This window comes from Pelodiscus sinensis, chromosome 3 (genome assembly GCF_049634645.1).
Source record: "Pelodiscus sinensis isolate JC-2024 chromosome 3, ASM4963464v1, whole genome shotgun sequence".
NCBI lineage: Eukaryota > Metazoa > Chordata > Testudines > Trionychidae > Pelodiscus > Pelodiscus sinensis.
Window position 1 is genome coordinate 197,045,185 of NC_134713.1, and position 22,120 is coordinate 197,067,304.

General features: G+C 50.3%; 1 protein-coding gene across 4 annotated transcripts in view; it reads right to left on the reverse strand.

Annotated features, from left to right (window-relative positions):
* ARHGEF33 (Rho guanine nucleotide exchange factor 33) overlaps positions 1-22,120 on the reverse strand; it is a 63,244-nt gene that overhangs the window by 23,591 nt on the left and 17,533 nt on the right. For 2 of the 4 annotated variants that reach the window (XM_075925823.1, XM_006116252.4), the window contains exons 3-6: positions 9,236-9,285; positions 3,934-4,098; positions 2,381-2,502; positions 117-259 (exon numbers count right to left, since the gene is read on the reverse strand). In XM_075925823.1, the coding sequence (XP_075781938.1) occupies positions 117-259; positions 2,381-2,502; positions 3,934-4,098; positions 9,236-9,285 (480 nt within the window). Of the gene's footprint in view, positions 1-116; positions 260-2,380; positions 2,503-3,933; positions 7,150-9,235; positions 9,286-22,120 lie in introns of all 4 variants that reach the window. The other 2 variants (XM_075925825.1, XM_075925824.1) reach the window with 2 other exon arrangements.

The following is a 22,120-nucleotide window of genomic DNA, read 5'->3' on the forward strand; positions in this document are numbered from 1 at the left end:
GGGCCTTTGGTCTGACCCAGTCTGGCTGTTCTGATGTTCTTATAAGACTTTCCTATGGGGAGGGATTTTCAGAAGAAAGGAAAGGAACTTCGCCTCATTCGCCCTCTCACTCGTACCTCTCTCGTAGGTTGCCTGGGGCAAAAGATTTGTAAAGTCTTCATTACTCAGTGCAGGCTCTGGGAGATGTATCGATCGGAACGGACTGCCTTGGAGAGGAGTGGGCACTGTCTGGGACCCGTGCTCATCCTTTTGTGTTCTTCTGTGAAAATCAAGAGATGCGGCTGGAAGGCACAGTCCCACAGAGCAAGCTTTCGGCTCAAACCGTAACCCTGGCAAACTGCAATACGAATATGAGCGCGCATACAACCCGAGCCCACTCCGGGCTCAACTCCTGGGCTCGCTGCATCTGATGCAGCTCACTAACATGACTCCTCCTCCTGGCTGAAGGACAGGGTCAGGCCAGAACGTAGGTTCTTTGCCCAGCATTAGCTATTTAGCCAAGTAACTCAGGCTTGGCTGCACAAAGGGGGTTAGGTGTTGGGTGTATCTGGTGCCTAGACAATCCCTGGCCAATGCCTGTAAAATGAGCCTACCAGAGGGTGCCACACCATGCATCTAGGCCCAAGCGGGCTCCGGGGCATGCATAGTATGCATCCGAAACTGCAGCTGTAACTGTGCACTCCAGGGGAGCAGCAAACTTTGTGCTGCATTATCCAAGCAGCTGTCTCTCAAACCACCTGGCAGTCACATGGCAGCACTCTGGGCTTTTGGCGTTGCACCCGCAACATGCGTCCTGCTCTCTGCAGGCATCTGGCCCCTCAGCCAGGAGGGGCAAGGGCGGAGGAAGGGGATGAGGAATGGAGAGACGCTCCCCCACAACAGGGTGGGCTTGCTTTGCTGCGGAACAAGTGTAAGGTGTGCGGTGAGCGAGATACTAGCTAGTCACAACCCCTGCGCGGAGCTGCAATGGACAAGGAGAATCTCGCACAGGAAATGCAGTGTACCGGACATTAGGCACGTCTAGACTTGCGGTAAGATCGACACTGAGGTGATGGATCTTTTGGGGTTTGATTTAGCGGGTCTAGCAAAGCCCTGCTAAATGGAATGCTGAGGGTGCCCCCATTGGCACCGGGGGCAGGGAAAGTAAGAGAAGTCGATGGAGCATTTCTCCCATCAACCTCCTGCTGCGAGGACAACGCCATAGATTGACTCCAGCTATGTCCTGTACGTAGCTGGAATTGCGTACCTGAAGCAATGTACCTAGAGTACAGACCTGGCCTCAGAGTCCAACAGACTTTCCCTGTTCTGTCCTACAGAAGAGCTTCTAGTCTGCTCACCACTGTAGTATCTGAGCACTTCAAGTGGTGCATTCAGTCACGTGGCTAACATCAGTGAGGGTGCCCCGCCCAGGATGGGTCTCAGCTGGGTCACACAGTAGCTCTGATTGTGCCAGCAGGAGAGCTAGTCTCTGGACCATGCCCCAACAGACAGTACTCACAGCCAGGTGTCCCAGGCAATGGTCCCTTTGATCTATTCCATCCCCGTATGGATTTTGTTCCACCCATGTGTGGAATAAATTGTATATACACCAGTGTGTATTTGAATGTGCACCACAAAGAAAAACACAAACCTGGCTGTGGGTGCTCTGCTAATCAGCTGGGCAGCATTAGAATGTTGCCTGAGGAGCCGCACAAGCACCCAGCTTACAGGGAACACCAGTCCCAAGTGCCCTTTCATGACGCCATTGGCAGCCAGCGTAGGGAGCGAGATCGGCAAGGATCCTATTCTGTCAGGGTACAAATCAACTGTCCCCGCAGCCCCTTTGTCCCTGCGCTTGGGAGCCGTGCCTGGCCCAGGAAGCTGCATGGTGGCAGGCTAGCTAGTAGATAGCAGCACACACACTGCTCTTGTCTGGCTTTTGTCATATTGTGCATGGGATTTTCAAAAGAACCTCAGGGACGTGGGACATGGTTGCCATTAGCGCTAGAGGGCTTGTATAATACCGTATGCCATTGGCTTTCAACGAGACTGCTTCAGAGGTCATCCCATTGGCTTCCCGTGGCACTTGTGCCCCAAAAGCCCCTTTGGAAAGGCCCCTGGCATTTTTACACAGATCTACATTGTTCAGTAAACCCTTAGTTGAGGGTTTCCTCGAAGTTACTTGTGTCACTTTTCACCAGCTCTGTTGGGTCGACAGTGAGGACACGGCACGTGTTAATCGTTCCTCTGGGGGGTGATACACAGAACCTCTCCTCTGAGATGCCCGCTGTGCCTCTGCAGAGCCGGCACCTCCCTGCCCTCAGGGATTACGCTGGCACTAACGGAGGCCGCGGCTAATTGACAATGGGCACTTCCAGGCAGTCTGGCTTTTGTTCCTTACTTAGCTTTCACTTTCCGGGACTCCCTACGTTTCTCTTGCTGGAGCTGCTCGATTTTCTGCTGCATTTCCTCTTGCTTGGCGCTGATCACGTCAATCTTCGACTTGGCATCGCTGAGCTCCTCCTGCAACCCAGAATACATCACGTAGAGCATGTGGCTAGGCATGCTCCCTGCCGGTGCTGCTCCAGGCCACACTGATTAGGAATTACTGGAGCAAACAGACTCTCGGTCGTGCGATATTACTCTTTCCCTGTTAGAGCACAGTGCATTGGGAAGATCTGCCACAACCCCAAGGGCTGGAGTATGTCTGGTCTCGCGGGCCAGAGGAAGGAAGAGTCAGTGACTCAGTGTCTTGCCCTTGGAGGAGGGACGCAGGCAGAGCAGCCAACAGTGCCTTCGTGCAGCCCGCAGCCCACGCTGGGGTCACTCTGGGTAAGCACTGGCAGGATCGGGACCTTCGTTTCCTCGTTATATTTCACTGATCCATTTAATGTTTTAAACTACACATGGGTGAGTGGGGGAGCTAGGCGTGGTACCGTAGAGTGGGGAGAATCCACCACCAAGAGGTTAAGCCATCTCTCCACCTGCTGTGCTCTGCCAGAGCGGCGCAAAGCTTCCAAAATGGGGGCCAGCATCTGCCCCGTGGCTGGAGATTCGGAGGGGCTGTCGTTTCTCTCCCAGTGAAATCAAGGAGCCCAACGCTCTGAAGGGCGTTAGCCCACCCCCCCTTTGAGGGTTATCTGGGTTCGTTGAGCTGCATGTTCTGTGGCCCACTCATGAAAGCCGGCAGCTCCCTACAAGCTCCAGCCTGACACTAGAGCAATACTCTTCAGCAATGACCTGCAAAACTCCTGCCCTCCCAGCCCTGGGCACTGGCTGTACAGCAGTTCTGTAATGCGGGACAGGTACACACAGCATCAAGGCCCCTTTTCACTTGGGACCTACAATACAACGGGACTGGCCCTCGGTCTCCCCCTTTGAGTCCAGCTGGTTCATTAATCCAGTATGTTTAGCAGCTTCACCCAGAATATGGCTTCCTAATAGTTCCCTTTCTCTGTCTGGTTTCGGTTAACTCATTTCTGGGCTAGGCCTGGGCATGCAGCCTCTTTTATGCTGTTCAGCACAGGAGAGGGTGTTGTGGAATATTTGAAACCTGTGTTAAAATTGTAGACTCTCGTTACAAATGACACGGTGTTCTCCTGGAGTAGCTCGCAAGCTAGGGAGTTCTGCAGGGATGTGCGAAATCTCAGCCTAGCAATAATCAATTTGCAGCCAAATAGCCTAGCACAGTGTTCAAAATGGCTGCACTTAAAGGGGCAGGCGACCTTTTTTTTTCTTGATAACTTTTCCCCGACCCCGCCCTCCTCCTGGTAGGGAGCAGCCTGCTTAATCTCTCACTGTTTTGAGGCTGTTGGGTGGTGGTGTTCTCAGTTCTAAGATATAAAGTCATGTTACTTTGCAGTCTTCTGGCGAGACATTTCCGTTTTTGTCAACCCCCTCTGTGTGCATGTTCTGACTGTAACAGGCGCGTGAGGAATAGGAAATAGCTCCCACCTTGAAAGAGCTCATCGAATTCTTCATCTCGGCCACTTTCTCTTCCATTGTACAGTGGCAGCTCTTCACCTTCTCCTCCAGAGCATACTCGCCGTGCTGAATTCTAGAAAGTTCCTGCATGGCTTCAGTGAAACCAGTTTTCAGTTCAGAGGCCAGTGCCTGCAACTAAAAGGAACCAGAAACAATGTGAACCCAAACCCTCCCAACCTGCTGTTAGTGGCAGTCTCCCTCGAGTCCATCAGGACTCAGTTTGCCATAAGGACCCAGGGCTTAGATCCCACAATCATTGCCATGCTCTGTCCCCTTCGAAGGGTTCTTGGGCCAAGGGGGTAGGCGGGCCTGTTACTCGGACTGGCTGACACCCCTAGGTCATTTCGCTCAGGTATTAGCAGCCCAGCCATTAGATCCAGAAGTTCCCAAATGGTGGCCTGTTTACCTCGGAGGGAAGGAAACGCTCATAGGAGGGGAAGGCGGCTTGGATCTTAAGGACAGCGCACGGCACCTGCTATATTTGCATAACATAACAGTCAAAAGTCAGCAAGCAGTCAGCTGAGCCCTTTTTGAGCAAGCCCCTCCTCAACTCAAAAGGCACCAGCTGGCCTCCGTCCGTCTTAACACCGATTTCCCTTGGTCTTCCAGAGTCAGTCATGCCTGTTAGCCACAGCCCTTCTGTGACGAAGTGGGGAGCATCTGTCCTTGCCCAGTGGGGTATAGCTCCACTGCAGTGGTATGGCCCCATGGGGAGAGTGGCTGAAAGCACCCTCAATTCACCCCACCAGAGATGCCAATTCTGCGGGTGCTCCCGGGCTGAAAATTGAATTTTTCCCATGGTGAAACATTGGTGAGTGCAGAGCTCTCACCGGCAAGCTCCTGTCTCTGCTCCCCTCCCCCTGCGCCTCTGGCGTGCTGGCGGCCCCTCTGACCAACGCCTCCCAGCCCTTCAGGAGAACTGCAAACAGCGGGATCGTGGCATTCAAGCTCAGGGAGGGAGGGGAAAGAGCGGGGCCAGCGCGTGCTCGGGGAGGAGGTAAGGAAGAGGTAGGGCGGGAAGTCGAGCAGGGGTGGGAAGAAGTGGGGCAGGGGTAGAGGGAAGGGACAGATTGGGAGTGGCACCTGGAACGGGGTGACAAGAAGAGAAGTTGTCATCTCTGCACCCTGCCTGCCATTGTCAGAATCTCTGTACAAAATATGCCTTGTGACGTATCAACTGACAACTCTCAAGACAATAATAACATGGGGAACTGTCTGTAGCAACATTACCTGTAAAGTTACAGAATCCCCCCGTATGCTATGAGTATGTGTCCAAAACCACACAGCGCTGCCTAGCCAAAGGCTGCTCAACAGGCCTGTTCTAGACAAAGGACAGTGTGTTGATCTCTGTTGCTGTAAAAGTAGCAAATAGGGCCCTCAGGACAGCAAGGGGGAAGAAACCGCAGGGGACAAAACAAATCTGCATTTCAGCAAACCCAGGTGGGAAGAAAGAACATGGGTCCTTCTTCACCACCAGATTCCATGTCACCTTCTTTACTGCTTGAATAACTTGGCTTCGAAGGGTAATTTTCTATTTCAAAGGTCACTGAACTGTACGGAAGAAGGGCAGAGAACCCAATGTTCTTTCACCTAAGAAGACAAAGCAGCACCTCTGAGCCTCTGGTGAGATCCTGACCAAGGAAAGTCGGTCACTATTTTGCTGGAAGACTGTGGAGGAGAAAGGCCATCTTGATCCAAAATTTGCTACAGTTTGAACCTCTCTAGTCTAGCAGTCTCTGGTCCGGCAACATCTGTGGCCCAGCATGATTTTAGTGAGCTGGATATCCACTGATCATGGGTATGGCCACGTTTTCTGTGGTCCCATAAAGTGTGTTTACAGCCACCAGTCCTGGCTCTGAGTTCTGGGCTCTTATTTAGCTCTAATTCACCCCTAATGTCTTCTCAGAGCCCACTAAGCAGCGGCAGTGTTGGCAATGCTGCTAGACAATATCAACCTCCCGCGACCCAGCAATTCTCTTGTTTGGAACCGTTCAGGTCCCGAGGGTGCTGGTCTAGAGAGGTTCAGCCTGTAGGTTAAGGTTCAGACTTTTAGATGTTACATTTTAGTTGCTGGTGCCTGCTTTTAACTTCATCTTTTATATTTGAATTCACCTTTTAAACAATCTTCTTTTAATAGATGTTTTATTTTTAATCAAAACCAATCCAGTTCTGTGTTTAACCAGAACTGCTTGCTAATTCCAGTTGAGACGGCAAAGTGTTGCTTATTGACTCTGCATAGGATCAACTTAACTTTAATACCTGGACTCTCCGGGGGGGCGGGTAGACAGTGCAGAGCTCACATTTTGGGGAAAATGTGGAACTGGGAGTGTTGGGGTCACCCTCCAAGTAATAACCAAGGCTGGTGGAAGCCAGAGTATGACCAGTGTGTTACTGACAGGCTGCTGGACCAGGGCCGTAATTATACTAGAGACTGAGGATGTGACCTCCATGGTGTTAGGTTGTTTGTGAGTGGCCCAGACTGGGAGCTACCACACAAAGCATTGCGAGGCACCCGGAGTTACAGGGCAGGTGGTAATGTAACCCCTCCCTGCTCTGACTTGTACCCCCAAATGTGATAGTGGTGTAGTCAAAGCAGGATTTAAATAAGCTTGTTATAGTGACTGCAGTTTACACTGCAAGTCCCGGTATAAGAGCCTTTAGTGATTCTCCTGTGTGGGGAGTGGGCACAGTGGAAAGGGGACAGATTTATTATTTTCTGTTTGTTTCAGGAAAGGGAAACTGACCAAAAGTCCGCAACAGCAAAGGTCCTACACTGGCCGGCCTAGAAAGCGAGCAGAAAGACAACGAACATGGACACCAAAAATAGTTGGCTGAGCAGAAAGTGGGAAGCAGAGATGAGAGTCAAGGAGCCGTTGGCAGAAAGGCAGCAGCAAGAAGCCATACGCTGGCAGGCTGTGGAGCTAAAAGAGACAGAAGCTCAAGAAAAAGAGAAGACAAGGCTGCCTGCCCAGAGCATAATAGACAGCGGGGCAGGTTCCACCAGCCCCCGCTGGGCTAAGTTGTGCCCTACATACAAAGAAACAGATTGTACTGAGAAATACCTCAGCACTCAGTGAAGTCCATAATGTTCCAGAGGGCAGGACAGTCCTCATGCTGATGGCAAAACTCTTGGGTAAAGTTTAAATGTATTCACGGGCATGCTGACTGGAGAAGCTTTGAGACACTCTGAATTTGAAACAAAGCAAAGGTTTCTAATTATCCCTGCCTTGAAATGTAGAGATCTGAGGAAAAGTGCTGGCATGAGTGTGAGCCTATACAATGTGTGACCTAATGCGAGAAGCAAAAAGGGATACATTTTTCAGTTCTATACAAGTTGCCGTCCTTTGCTAAGAAACTGACTCGTTTTCTCTGTCACACAGCTAAGTGCTGTGGTGTTAAGCAAAGTGCTGCTCGCAGCTAACTGTTTCACACTGGGATCAGGAGGCCTGGTAGTTCTGTGAATGTCTGGTGGGAAGGAGCTGGATGCTGTAGAGAACACGCCAAGAAGAGGTGGATCACAGCCGGGGGTTCCCGTGGGTAGCATCTGTTCCAAATCTACCTCTAATTCCGCCAGCCAACTCGATTCAACCCGAGAGCAGCGATGCGCGGGAAACCAATCGCTGCGCTTTCCCGTGAACTCGCACAGGAACATTGTAAAAGACAAAAGTGCCATCTCACTGGAGGGTGACCCTTTTCACAAAGCCATCACGCTATATCTGGCCTTTCACTCCTCATCCTCAAAAGAAACCTGCAGAACACTTTCAAAACCTGAGCCAGGGGGCTGAAATTCATAACTTGGTTAGACACTAAAAACCATGGACTGCTTTCTCCCTGCACCACTTCCTTTCCTCCTGGGGAAGGAGGGATGTTAAAGGCTCACTTCGCCGGGAATGGCCCTTTGAAATGTGTTCACTACGTACGATAAACAATCGGTTCAAATCTTGTATTTAGCAGTGACACCTGGAGTTATGTTCCCAGCCCTCTTAAGTTCCCAGCTCTGATTAGCTCACAAGCTTGTCTCTCGCACCAAGAGAAGTTGATCCAATAAAAGATTTTACCTCACTCACCTTGTCTTGCTAATATCATGGGATCAACATGGTTGCAACAACACTGCCTATAACAGCGTATTCTTAACTGTCCTGTTTGGAAACAATTCAGACAGAAAACTAGGTCTGAAAACTTCCCTCTCCCAACAACATGATTATTTTATTTTAATTGCATCACCAGCCCTCACCCAAGCAACTCTGTGTGTGTCCTACCCTCTTGGGCTGTGCCCACGAAAGCTCACGATATCATCTACATGTTTTGTTTGTTTTTAAGGTGCTGCAAGACTATTTGTTGTGTTTTAAGTTCTACCCTCTTACGCTGTTGGTCTGAAGTTATAAATAAATGCTACATTACTCAGCACATGGTTGTCGTCTCTTGTTAACGAGCCTTGTGCAAATAGTAATTTCACAGAAAGTTCCATTGTCCACTTTCTGCAAACCCTCAGCTCTTGTGCAAATTCAGTTCCTGTTCCCAGCTATCCCCAATGGAATGGCCAGATGCATTCTCCGACCACGGACTAGCGAATAGCTAAACTGTACTATTAGAAGCTAGAAGGGCTACTGGAGTCATGCTCTTACTGGTGACAGTGTTTCTAATGTCAGAGACTGGTACCCCGTCTGGTCATACCCTAAATCCCCAGCCGGTGTAAATCAGTGTCGCTCTCTTGTCTTCAGGGACGTGAAATCAGAGGGGCTATGTGGCTTTCCATGAGCCGACGATCTGGCTTTGGGAGGGACTGTTCCTAGCAGCACTGGGAAGGAGGGAGAGTAGCAGGAAAGGGGCACGGAGAAGCTGTGTGAAGAAAATGACATCCCCGAGCTGGGAGCTTTATACTCAGTGATTACCGCAGATCCAGATTCTGGGCCACAGACCAGGAGCACAGAGTGCAGCTGAGGAAGGGAAGGCGCGACCCTACTGAAGCCAGTGTGCTAGAGCCTTTAGCAGCTGTCTCCTGCCGTGCGCTCCCCGGCGCGTGGGTGCCCAAATGAAGCAATGGTGACATCTAATTATTCGGATAAGCTCATCTAAGCTGCAGCTGGATGTGAGCAGATGCCACAGTGAAGCACCTTTCACAAGGGCCATAAGCCTTATGTCATAACATTTGCCCATGCAATGTGCACATCTAAGTGTCTTACGGGTGCCTTTATTTTTCCTTTTTGACTTGTAAAGATTGTTCTTTGCTCTTTACGCTTGACATTATTCAGGGCATTTTGCTTGTCTTTACCTGAGAAATCTGTGTTGCAGGGTTACTCACTGGCACATTTTCAGTTTCTCCTGTGGGAATAAAGAACTGCAGTCAATTAAAATGACTTATTATGGTTGCTATAAATAACTGGGGCAGAGCAATGGGCCATCCTGTTCCGATGAAAATCTCTTCAGGACGTATCCCTGCTCTGGGGGGTGTGGAGACCCACCTCCTTCGTAAAATCAGCTGCAGTTATAACATGGGACCTGCCAGACTAGATCGGAAGAGAGGCCCATCTCTGACAAGTGTCAGGCCTGGATACTTCATAGGAAGCTGCTGAAACCCCCCTGCTACATAACTAAGAGCAGACGGCCCATTAAGAACGACTTCCTAACCATTTGTGGCTTACATCCTTTCAAAAGTTCTGGGCTTTTAAAAATCCTATTATGTGTTCCCATTATCCATATTCATTTTCCAGTCCTTCTTGGGCTTTCTTCTGAGCTCTTGGTCTGTGTTATATGTTGTGGCAATGAGTTCCACAGATGAATTATGTGATTTAAAAAAAAAAAAATTTTAAGCATTTGCTTTTGTTATCTTGAAAAGGTGCTGGTTTCAGTTTAATTGAATCTCCCGTTGCTCTTGCATTGTAAGACAAGGCTTAAGATTTGCAAAAGCATGTATGTGGCTTAGAATCATCAATCCCATTTTCACAACGGACTTAGGTGATTAACTCTAGGGCTGGTTGAAAATGTGTCCGAGAGAGGTTCTGTTCTGTGATGGAAAACCAGTGTTTGGGGTAAATGATTTTTTTTTGCTAAAAGTGTCTCATTTCTGCAGAAAACGTTGATTTCTCTACTGAAAAACTGAAAATGTCTAGTCAGCGTGCTGCTGCGGTGCTTCCTAGCAATTGTCGTTCGCTTGCCTCACATCTTCTACTAGCAGATGGGCCCAGCATTGCTTGGGTCCTGAACTCACTTTAGGGGGATTGGAGATGGGGGGGGGTGTCTCAAAGCAGGAGGTGGGAGGCTCCGGGCAGGTGGTTTGGAGGTGCACGAGTCAGGGCAGGGAGCGGGGGTTCAGGAGTTGGGCAGGGGGTTGAAAGGTGTGGGGGCACAGGGCAGTGGATTGGGGGTGCAGGAGTTGGAATGGGGGTGTCAAGGCAGGGGACTGGGAGGTGCAGGGGTGGTTACCAGGACTGGGACTGCCTGTGGCGGTGACAGTAGTGTTGCCTGGATGGCAGCTGTGCTGGCCAGCAGTTCCTCCTGGGGTGGGGGTGGCGGCGCAGCCTGCCCCCCCCCCCAGACGAGCCACTAGCTGGGCAGCACAGCTCCCCCTCCCCCCCCAGGAAGATCCATCGGCCGGGCAGTGCAGCCCTGCCTCCCAAAAGGAGCTGCCACCAGGGCAGTGCCACCCCCACTGCCACGGCAGCCCCGGCGTGTTTCAGTTCAGGCAGTTAAGATCACAAGGTCCCAGATTTGATCCCCGCTGCTAACAACTCCTCTAGGGGCGCCAACACTACAAGCTACCAGAGGAGAAGCTGTTCTGGATTTGGTTTTAACAAATAGGGAGGAACTAGTTGAGAATTTGAAAGTGGAAGACAGTATAGGGGACAGTGATCACGAAATAATAGAGTTCGTGATCTTAAGGAAAGGTAGAAGGGAGACCAGCACAATTGAGGTAATGGATTTCAGGAAGGCAGATTTTGATAAGCTCAGAGAACTTGTAGGTAAGGTCCCATGGGAAGCAAGACTGAAGGGAAAAACAACTGAGGAGAGTTGGAAGTATTTCAAAGGGACGTTGTTAAGGGCCCAAAAGCAAACAATTCCGCTGTGTAGGAAAGATAGAAAATATGGCAAAAGACCAGCTTGGCTTAACAAGGAGATCTTGCATGATCTCAAAATAAAAAAGGAGTCGTATAAAAAATGGAAACTAGGACAACTAACAAAGGATGAATATAGGCAAGCAACACGGGAATGCAGGGGCAAGATTAGAAAGGCAAAGGCACAAAATGAGATCAAACTAGCTACAGGCATAAAGGGAAACAAGAAGACCTTTTATAAATACATTAAAAGCAAGAGGAAGACCAAGGACAGGGTAGGCCCACTGCTTAGTGAGGAGGGAGAAGCAGTAACAGAAAACTTGGAAATGGCGGAGATGCTCAATGACTTCTTTGTTTCGGTCTTCACCGAGAAGTCTAGAGGTGTGCCTAACGTAGTGAATACAAGCAGAGAGAGGGTAAGTTTAGAAGATAGGATACACAAAGAACAAGTTAAAAATCACTTAGGAAAGTTAGATGTCAGCAAGTCACCAGGTCCTGATGAAATGCATCCCAGGATACTCAAGGAGCTGATAGAGGAGGTATCTGAGCCTTTAGCTATGATCTTTGAAAAATCATGGCAGACAGGGGAGATTCCAGAAGAGTGGAAAAGGGCAAATATTGTGCCCATCTATAAAAAGGGGAATAAGAACAACCCAGGAAACTACAGACCGGTCAGTTTAACGTCTGTCCCAGGGAAGATAATGGAGCAGGTAATTAAGGAAATCATATGCAAACACTTGGAAGGTAATAAAGTGATAGGGAATAGCCAGCATGGGTTTGTGAAGAACAAGCCATGCCAAACTAATCTGATAGCTTTCTTTGATAAGATAACGAGCCTTGTGGATAAGGGAGAAGCGGTGGATGTCATATACCTAGACTTTAGTAAGGCATTTGATACGGTCTCGCATGATATTCTTATTGATAAACTAGGCAAATATAACTTAGATAGGGCCACGATAAGGTGGGTGCATAAATGGCTGGATAACCGTAGTCAGAGAGTTGTTGTTAATGGTTCTAAATCCTGCTGGAAAGGGATAACAAGTGGAGTTCCTCAAGGGTCTGTTTTGGGACCCGTACTGTTCAATATCTTCATCAATGATGTAGATATTGGGATAGAGAGTACGCTTATTAAGTTTGCAGATGATACCAAACTGGGTGGGGTTGCGACTTTTTTGCAGGATAGGGACATAATTCAAAATGACCTTAGCAAGTTAGAGAAATGGTCAGAGGTAAACAGGATGAGGTTTAATAAAGAGAAATGCAAAGTGCTCCACTTAGGAAGGAACAATCAGTTCCATACATACAAGATGGGAAGCAACTGTCTAGGAAGGAGCATGGCGGAAAGGGATCTAGGGGTCATAGTGGACCACAAGTTGAATATGAGTCGGCAGTGTGATGCTGTTGCAAAAAAAGCAAATATGATTCTAGGTTGTATCAACAGGTGTGTTGTAAGCAAAACTCGTGAAGTCATTCTGCCGCTCTACTCTGCACTAGTTAGGCCTCAGCTGGAGTACTGTGTCCAGTTCTGGGCGCCACATTTCAAGAAAGATGTGGAGAAATTGGAAAGGGTACAGAGAAGAGCGACAAGAATGATTAAAGGTCTAGAGAACATGACCTATGAAGCCAGGCTTCATGAACTGGGCTTGTTTAGTTTGGAAAAAAGAAGATTAAGGGGGGACATGAGAGCGGTTTTCAAATATCTAAAAGGGTGTCACAAGGAGGAAGGAGAAAATTTGTTCCTCTTGGTTTCTGAGGACAGGACAAGGAGTAATGGGCTTAAAGTGCAGCAGGGGAGGTTTAGATTGGACATTAGGAAAAAATTCCTGTCAGGGTGGTCAAATATTGGAATAAATTGCCAAGGGAGGTGGTGGAATCTCCCTTTCTGGAGATATTTAAGAACAGGTTAGATAGACATCTGTCAGGGATGGTGTAGACGGAGCTTGGTCCTGCCTTGAGGGCGGGGGGCTGGACTCGATGACCTCTCGAGGTCCCTTCCAGTCCTATTATTCTATGATAAGTGTTAGCCACGGCAGCAGCAGTCTCATCAATCTCTAACTCGTCTACCCCCCACGAGAGGGGGACAGCGCGCCGCACAGAGCGGGCATGGCTCATACACCCCTGGACTGCGTGCCATCTGAATAGCAACGCTCACGGACCCCCTTACGCTGGGTTCTCCAATGCCTGGTGACATTTCCCCAGGCCTGCAGTCTCTGCTCTGGAGGGACCCTTCCTCAAGCCGGTTGTGAGTCTACATCATCCCCTTCCCCTCACTGCAGGCTGGGCCTCCGTCCGCGCTGACTGACAGAAGGGATAAGAGGGAGGGAGTTTGGATTTTTTTAGATCCATCTGACTCAAGTGATCACAGCTGGAGCGCCTTGGCATTTCCCTCTCGCATCGCAACGTGCTTTCTCTCTGCCCTGTGTGCCATTACTCAACAGCCCTGAAATCTTGGGGTGCCAACAGTGCGGCGCATGCGAGAGGGCTTTATTTCACAGGGGCCTGAGGGGCACCATGCTGCCGTGCACTGGGGCCTAGGCGGCTCGTCCCTCTTTTGCCTCGAAAGCTGCATGTTGCACAGGACGGAGCCCAAGGGTCTGATGTTGTCAATCAAAGCTAAAAACCTAATGCATCATGTCATCATAAACATGTTTTAGAGCCCTAGTAGGGCCCAGAGGCCTCCACTGAGGCTGGTGTTCCATTGTGCTAGACACGTCCACACACAGCATCAGACAGCCCCTTCCCCAAAGACCTTCCCCTCATAAGAACATAAGAACGGCCGTACTGGGTCAGACCAAAGGTCCATCTAGCCCAGTATCCTGTCTACCGACAGTGGCCAGCACCAGGTGCCCCAGAGAGGGTGGACCGAAGACAATGATCAAGCGATTTGTTTCCTGCCATCCCTCTCCAGCCTCTGACAAACAGAGGCCAAGGACACCATTTTATCCCTTGGCTAATAGCCTTTTATGGACCTAACCTCCATGAATTTATCCAGCTTCTCTTTAAACTCTATTATAGTCCTAGCCTTCACCGCCTCCTCTGGCAAGGAGTTCCACAGGTTGACAACACGCTGTGTGAAGAAGAACTTCCTTTTATTAGTTTTAAACCTGCTACCCATTAACTTCATTTGGTGTCCTCTAGTTCTTCTATTATGGGAACTAATAAATAACTTTTCTTTATCAGCCCTCTCCACACCACTCATGATTTTATAGACCTCTATCATATCCCCCCTCAGTCTCCTCTTTTCTAAACTGAAAAGTCCCAGTCTCTTTAGCCTCTCCTCATATGGGACCCGTTCCAAACCCCTAATCATTTTAGTTGCCCTTTTCTGAACCCTTTCCAAGGCCAAAATATCTTTTTTGAGGTGAGGAGACCACATCTGTACACAGTATTCAAGATGTGGGCGTACCATAGTTTTATACAGGGGCAGTAAGGAGGGGAAATAGACAAGATAGAGGCAGGTAGGGAGGGGAAATAGAGGCTCCATAGGAGCAGGGCAGCCCACAATGCTCCTAACCTTCTTGGAGGCCTTGCTGGGATTGAAAAGAGCTAAAAACCCAAGAACCTGTTGGAGACTTTGGATTGCGTGCAGGCTTTTTGGATGTTAACAGATGCCCCCACGCGTGTTAGCTTTCATGGAGACTAAAACACATAGCTACTGCACCTGGATGTGAGCATGGAATGCGTTGGAGGAGTCCTCTACCAAGAGTATCCAAATGGATAGACCCCCGTTGCCTGTGCTAGGAGGAGTCTAGCATCATCAGAGAACGATCCAACTCTCAAACTAGAGTTCTGAGCACGCAAGTTGGCTGTGGCTGAGAAATTCCAGGATTATCTCTATGGAGCGAATTCACCGTCCCTGCAGACAGCAGTTCCCGAATTATACCTGGAGGAAGGCCTGTTTGGATGCTGTGGGGCAGAGCTGGTTGGCAGCATTGGCAAGCTATGATTTCCAAATCCAGTTTCACCCAGGTGTGAATGCTGAGGCATTATCCCAAAGAGGTTGCCAGGACAGGAGTGGGTGGACATTCCAACTCCCGGAGTGAGAGCTTTGTGTGTAAAATGAATGAGACCTCACCTACTGATGCCATTGGAAACCAGATTTGGGCCATCAAGCTGCTTGGAGCCCCTCCCAATGCTATACCTGAAGGGCATACAAATGCCACCCATCTGATTCTTACTCCATTACCCAAGTTGCACCTGGAAGATATCCACACTGCCCCGTTTAGAGATCCTAGCCTGAAAGAGGTCTTGCCAAAAGAGTGGGAGACCCGTGAATTCCATACAGAACGCCCATCCCAAAACTGAACTCCTCCTAGGAGAGGGGGACCAGCTGACATGGAAAGGAAGCTGGTTATAACAAAAGACGAGGGACCTGCTTCCTCACCATTATCATCAGCTGGTGTTACCAGGAGAATGGAGGGACCTGGTGCTGAAGTCCTTGCATGATGAAGGAGGGCACGTTGAGGTAGACCGGACACTTGAGATGGCAAGAAGCAGGGTCTATTGGCCCAGGTAGGCTAGGGATGGAGAGGAATATTCTAAGAATCACGTCAGACGTTTAGCTCAGAAGACTGTGCCCAAATCATCTGCCCAGATAGTTAACATCCGTCGCTTGGCCCCATGAATCTCAGGAGTATTGGCTTTCTGTCCTTAGAAGCTGAGAACAAAGGGCACACTAACGTATTGGTGTAACAGATCATTCACTCAATACACACCCGCATTCTCCAGCGCGCTACACACTGTAACCAAGATACTACGGGACAAGTACTTTGCGCACTACGGCTGGCCTGCCAGAATCAGTGACCAGAGATGGGACTTTGAAGGTAGAATGAGCCAAGAAATATTACAAATAATTTGAGATCAGACCTGGGGCCTCTCGCCATGCCTGAGACTCTACTGCCTGAGCTACAATACAGCTGCCAGTCAAACCTGCGGGGGCAGGCCCAATCTCCTGCTGGCCTAGCCATCATTCGAGGGGGACAGAGCCACCCCAAGCAGGCTGGGCTTGCACACCCCCCTAGCTGGGGACAAGAATCCCAAGCATCTAACTTTCCAGCTGCACTTCCCATACACACCACCACTTGAAATGCTGAGCGGTCAGCAGCAGGGATCCAACCTTCGCCCTCCTGATGTTAATGCAAGAGCCTCGACTGCCTTAACTCAAACAGTGGTTCTCCAACTGGGCCAGGACCCCACTTGAATGGAGTCGCCAGGGTTGGCGTTGGACTTGCCGGGGCCCAAGCCCAAGCCCCCTCAGACGGGGCTGATACTGAAGCCTGAGGGAGTCAGCCATGGGAGGCATGCTGAGGTTACCGACCCCTCCCCCACTGAGGCTGAAGCCCTAGAGCTTTGTGCTCAGGCAGGCTCGGGTTTGGGTTCCCCCTCCCGGAGTCGTGGAGTGATTTTTGCTGTCAGTAGGGGGTTGCGGTGCGACCAAGTGTGAGAGTCCTGGAAAAGATGAGACTATCGGCCAGGCCATCGCAGGCCTATCAGTGCCCCCTGGCGTAGCCACTAGAGGGGGCCGTCGGGCCCACGTCGAGCAGGCCTGGCTTCCTCGTTATACCTCTCACACCTGCTGTCCTTGTCGAGAGAGCTCCTAGCCCAAATGCAGCTGTGCAAGCGAGGCGTGGCCGTGGGCTTCCTGGAGCACAAGTCCCGGCACTCGAAGAAGTACAGGAGCTGCACGTGGCTCCCCGCCGTGCAATAGAGGAAGTTGCTGAGGCACAGCGCCTCCCAGCATGCCCTGGGGTGGCCTTGCTCAGCCTCTCTGTGCCTTAACACATAGACGCTAACCCTGATTAATTTGCAGGGTGCCTGTCAGTATTCCCCCCAAGCTATGGGAAGCCCAGCTTCACGGGATGAATCAGCCCCGCCCAGGCAGAGGCTCAGGGCATGACGCCGAACCTGACAGAGGAAACAAGGGCCACAAGCCGTAAGCGAGGTGCAACGAGGTACTGTGGTGCCAACCCCGTGCAGCCTGCTGACTTAAAAACGGAGATTTTCTAAAATGGGGTTCTCTGCTTTGCCTTCTGGTTCTGGCCCTGCAGGACTGCACCCGGGTCACATGCTCAAGCTTTTCACCCCCAGCATGAGAACCAGAAACACACGTCTGTTTTAAAATGCAAGCTGACAGCCACACAGATGCAGGAACTGGGTATTGGAGGGGGAAAATCCAATATCGGGCAACTAGCAGTTAAATCTGAAGAGATGGCAACACTACATAAAACCAGGTTCTGCAAGAGAGGGACATGGTTACTGGGCTCGGAAGGAGGAGTGCTGTAGTCCAGGAGGATAGCTTGCGCGCTTGCCTGCTTGCTTATAGACTTTCAGATGGGTTTGCTGGTGGTTTTGCTGTAATAGATAACAGATTTCTAGACGAATGCTAGAGTAGTTTGGCAGTAATGCAAGGCACCCCCAGCTCGCTAAAGCAAACTAGCATGCTTATGTTTGTGACCTTTAACACAGATAAGTAATGATGAGCAGAAGCAAATTAGCATGCGTATGCTTGTGATCTTTAGCATAGATAACTGGCTGACCAATTGCCCTGCATAAGCTTAACAAGGATCTCGCAAAGAACATGGACGTCACCGCCAAACTAGTTCAGGCCAGAAATAACGCTGCAGATGAGCTAAGTGTCACTAATATGCATGAATATGCCAGTCTATGGACTGAGCACGGCCTAACCTGATGTGGGCGAGGAAATTAAGTGTGGACATGCAAGGTGGAAAGTGTGCGGAGTCTCTACGAATGGCAAATCACCACGGTTAGTTAGTTTTAGTCAGGTTTAGTTCAGTCAAGTTACTTTCTCTTAGGTCTTTCTAGCTTTTTAGCTGTCTAGTTTCCCTTCATCTTCCACTTGAGAATGGAGGAACCTGGACTGTAGACTCTTTGGGTGTGTCTAGACTACAAGGTTTTGTTGACAAAACTACACCTGCCTCTACGCTGCCGCTGAGTTCTGTCGACATGACATCGACAGAACTCAGCAGTTTTGTCTACGGCTGTAAATCTCATTCTACGAAGAATAACGCCTTTTGTGTCTGCACTGTCTGTCGACAAAAGCCTGTAGTCTAGACGTACCCTCTGACCTTCCAGAGACAAGGCTAGTCCTTTGTCTCTTACAAGTTTTTCAAGGGTGTGAGCATGTTAATGTAGGGAGCTTTATAGTGAATGATAGCACGTGTCCCTCTAGACCAATCTTGTTGTTCTTGTAACTCCAAATGATTACATTTCTGTTTGTCTCAATACACGTCTTTACGGCTGTCTTTCTGTTCTCGGGGGGTGTCCTTGTCACACATCCCGAGGATCCTTGCAAAACTTTGTGTAGCCTGATTCTGGGACAAGACCCATGTTATCTTCTGATCAGATTAATTGGTGACCCTATAATCCATGATATGTAAATTATAATATTAATCTACTAAAATAGGCCCCAGTGCAGACTGATTTTAATGACTTCAGCTTAAAACAGACAATAGGGAAATTAAGCTGGGAGCCCAACGGCACATACAATTGCTCTGAAGGAAAGCAGGGACGGCGTCTCTGCTGGTGGATGCAGCAGAGAGGAGCCATGAGTGTGAATAAGGGAGAAAGGGCTTGGCTGCTGTTGGAACTCCCCTGTGGCTATAACCTGGGAGGGGAACCCCTCTTTGGAGCCAGTGGTTTTGTATTTAGGAATGCTGGATCCAGAAGCTGATGGGGACAGACCTGGTCACGTCTCTGAAGTCTTAATGCCAAGGGCGGGAGGGAATTGCTTCTGGATGGGGAGTGCTCAGAAGAGGGGTGTGGCCGAAGGCACCCCTCACTCTGCGGAACACCTGCCCACTCCCACAGGCCAGTGCGGACATGGGAGAGGAAGGGGCCTGGCTTCCCTCCTCCTCTGCCCCCTGGGATGTGTTTTCTCAGGCTGGTTAGTTATGCAGGGAACCCACTCAAAAGCCCACCCTCGACGGTGGGGGCTGTCGCTCTTTACTCCTGGTGGAACTCCACAACACTCCCTCGGGGGCAGCCCCATCAGCTCCAGTGGGTGTGGATCAGGCTCGCATTGACCGAGCGCTGACTACATCAGATTCTCTTGCTGCTAGGGCAGATGAGGAAGGGCTTCTCGCGCCCTCCCTTGCATGGCGCTGTCTGGAGCACAGCTCCTCTTTCAGGTTGGTGGGGGCCCGCTGAACTCGCCACTTGCCCCTGTGAATGCGCCCCACGCGCAGGGCAGGGCAGGGCACGCTAACGCACAGCTGGGGACAGCTAGATTCTTGGGTTACCGTCTCGGTGTCTGCTGGGACGCCCAATGAACCCCAGCAGCCTGTGGGGGATAGCTACTAATTGAAGGCACCCTGGAGGTAATTTCATTTCAGCTGGCTGGAATGCATGGGGCTGAAGTGCACAGATCTAATTTAGTAAAACTAATTTCAAAAATAACCCCATTGTTCCCGTTCTTAATTGAATTTACCTGTGGCTATACAGCCCGTATTCTGGAGGAGAAGATAGAAATGTACTCTGCCCTCATTTCTGCCCTTCCTTTCAAACCCTTTTACTCCGCCCGCGTGTGACTTTTCTCAGAAAGGACGGAGGCTGTAAGCTCAGAGACTGGCTCTTGTCCATGGCTCAGACTTGCGCAGCCGCAGAACTAACTGATCCTTAAACACTTCAGCTTTTCCTGGCACCCGTCACCCTCAGAGCTCCAAGCTGTTAGCGTCAGCGGTGACGTTCCTCCCCCCCCCCCCCCCACGGGCACCTCTGAAGTGGCGAGGGGCAGCTCCTTTGCAGGGCCCTGCGACGTGTCCCAGCTGTGAGGGTGGGAAGTGGTCGATGCTGTGACCAGACGAAGCTGCGGGAAGAATTCAGGCAGGCCAGTGAAAGCTGAAATCCTGAACCTGCAGCCACCTCAGCATGGGCGTCACTCGCTGTACAAGAGAAGTCCTGTTCGCTGCAAGGGACAACCCGTATGCACAGAACTAAGTACATGCCTAGGTGCCGGGGCACAAACCAGAATCAGAACACTCGTATCAACCCTTTTGTGCAAACTAACTTGGGATTTTCAACCCCCCGAAAGGCTTGGAGCCTTGTCTCTCCTAGGAAAGAGCTCCCCTCCGAGAGAGGATCTGTGTGGGCCAGCGGTTCTCACACGCTGGGCTGTAACCCCAAAGTGGGTGGTGACCTCATTTGAATGGAGTCACCAGGGCCGGCTTGGACTTGCTGGGGCCCAGGGCCAAAGCCCAAGTCCCACCTCCCAGGGCTAAAGCCAGAACCAGGGCAGCAGGGCTGGAGCAGGCTCAGGCTTTGGGCCCCCCTTCCCCCGCTCCTGGGGTCGTGTAGCAATGTTGGTTGTCAGAGAGTCACGGTGCAGTGAGGTCTGAGATCCCTGCTGCAGGCCATGATGTTGTAGTGCTGCTTGGGCACTGGTAGCCAGGAGCAGCCCAAGGCCGGCTGCGGCAGCTGGCGTCCCAGGCGGGAGGCGCAACTGGCGCCCCCGCCTACATGGCCGTCAATGCGGTGACGTCATCATCGGGCACCCCGGGCGCCCTGTGACGTCATCATCAGGTGCCGTTGAAGGCAGCGCCCTAGGCGACGGCCGAGTCGGCCTATAGCCACGGGCCGCCTCTGCTGGTAGCAAACAGCTCAAGTGGGCCTGTTCGAAATGCCAAAGCTGTGGAGTGAGGCCCTCCCCATGCATGGCTCTGTGCGCGGAACGGAGTTTGGCAAGGGAAGGAACTGTCCGATCTAACCCCATCTTTCCCAAAAGGCAGGTTTGTGTTCCCTTCCACCCCCTCCCTGCAGGGTTTGAACAGCATGCTGCGAGGAATACGTACTGAATGAATGAAGCCCCAATTCTGCGAGGTCCTTAGCACATGCCCCAAGCAGCCAGCGCTTAAAGATAGGCACGTGCTTAAGTACCTTGCAGACTTGGGGCCTAAGACCTATCTGCTACAAAATCACCTTTTCCCCGGGGAGGTAATTCACAATTCACTGTCAGATTCTCCATTGAAATGATCTGCAATGCAGAGAATGGGCCAGAGAGGGATCCCTTGCAGGTCTCCTTTGAGCTCCTAATTTCTGCACAGAAACACTTTTTAAAATAGGTACTACAGTTGTGATTAGCTTTTGCTATTTAACGAATTGGCAAGGCAACAGAATAGTTCTCCCTACAGTTACGTCCACACTGTGGAGAAGATCGATCCTCCAGAGGTCAGTCTAGCGTTCGATTTAGTGGGTCTAGTGTAGACCCCCAAATCGAACCCGGAGGGCAGCCCCCACCAGCATCCTGTACTCCTTGTTCTGTGAGGAATAACAGAAGGTGAAAGGAGCGCCTCCCGCCATGTAGATGCCGCGGCGGCTCAGCTTAAGGTAAGCTGAATCCAGCAATGCATTTTGCCTAGCTGGATGGTGTACTTTAAGCCAATTTGCATGGTCAAGTGTAGACCAAGCTACTTGCTTCCTGTTTTGTTTTGTTTTTTCTTCTCCAGATTAGAATAAGACACTTTTGGTTTCTAGATGAAAGGAGTGGGATTTTCTACCTAGCCTCAAAGAGATTTAGGTTCTTGATGCTTTAGTAGTTCAGGACAGCGATACAGTACATTCAGGATTCCCTGGAGAGGTGTCCTGACAGGTCTCCTGCTCTGTCAGTGATTATAAATGTTGGGCTGCTTGCGATTTCGTAGGCTCCCTCAGTATATCATGCCAGCTCTGCGCAGGGAGCTAGCACAATAGACTTCATGAGAGCCTCCACAGACTCAGATAAGATATGAAGGCGCCCGAGTTAGATTTACTGTCAAACGAAGCACATTAATAGTTATCAGTAGCCAGATGGCCTCTGCGCCCCTACGTATTTGTACCCGGGACAATGGATACAGCTCAGTTGATAGTATGGATTTTAATATCGCCTCATAGGCCGGCCAAAGAATTAAGTCGAGGTACGCCAATATTATAGACAGAAATGAACAATCTATGATACACACTGGACATATCATCTTACGCATTGACACGTTTGACACCTCCCTTTGGACTTTCCTCCAAAGCAGTCGCTGCCCGTTGTTATGCTTTTACTCTTGTTGTTTCAAACTATTTTATTATTTCCTGACTTGGCTGTCCTACAATCATAAAATCCTAGG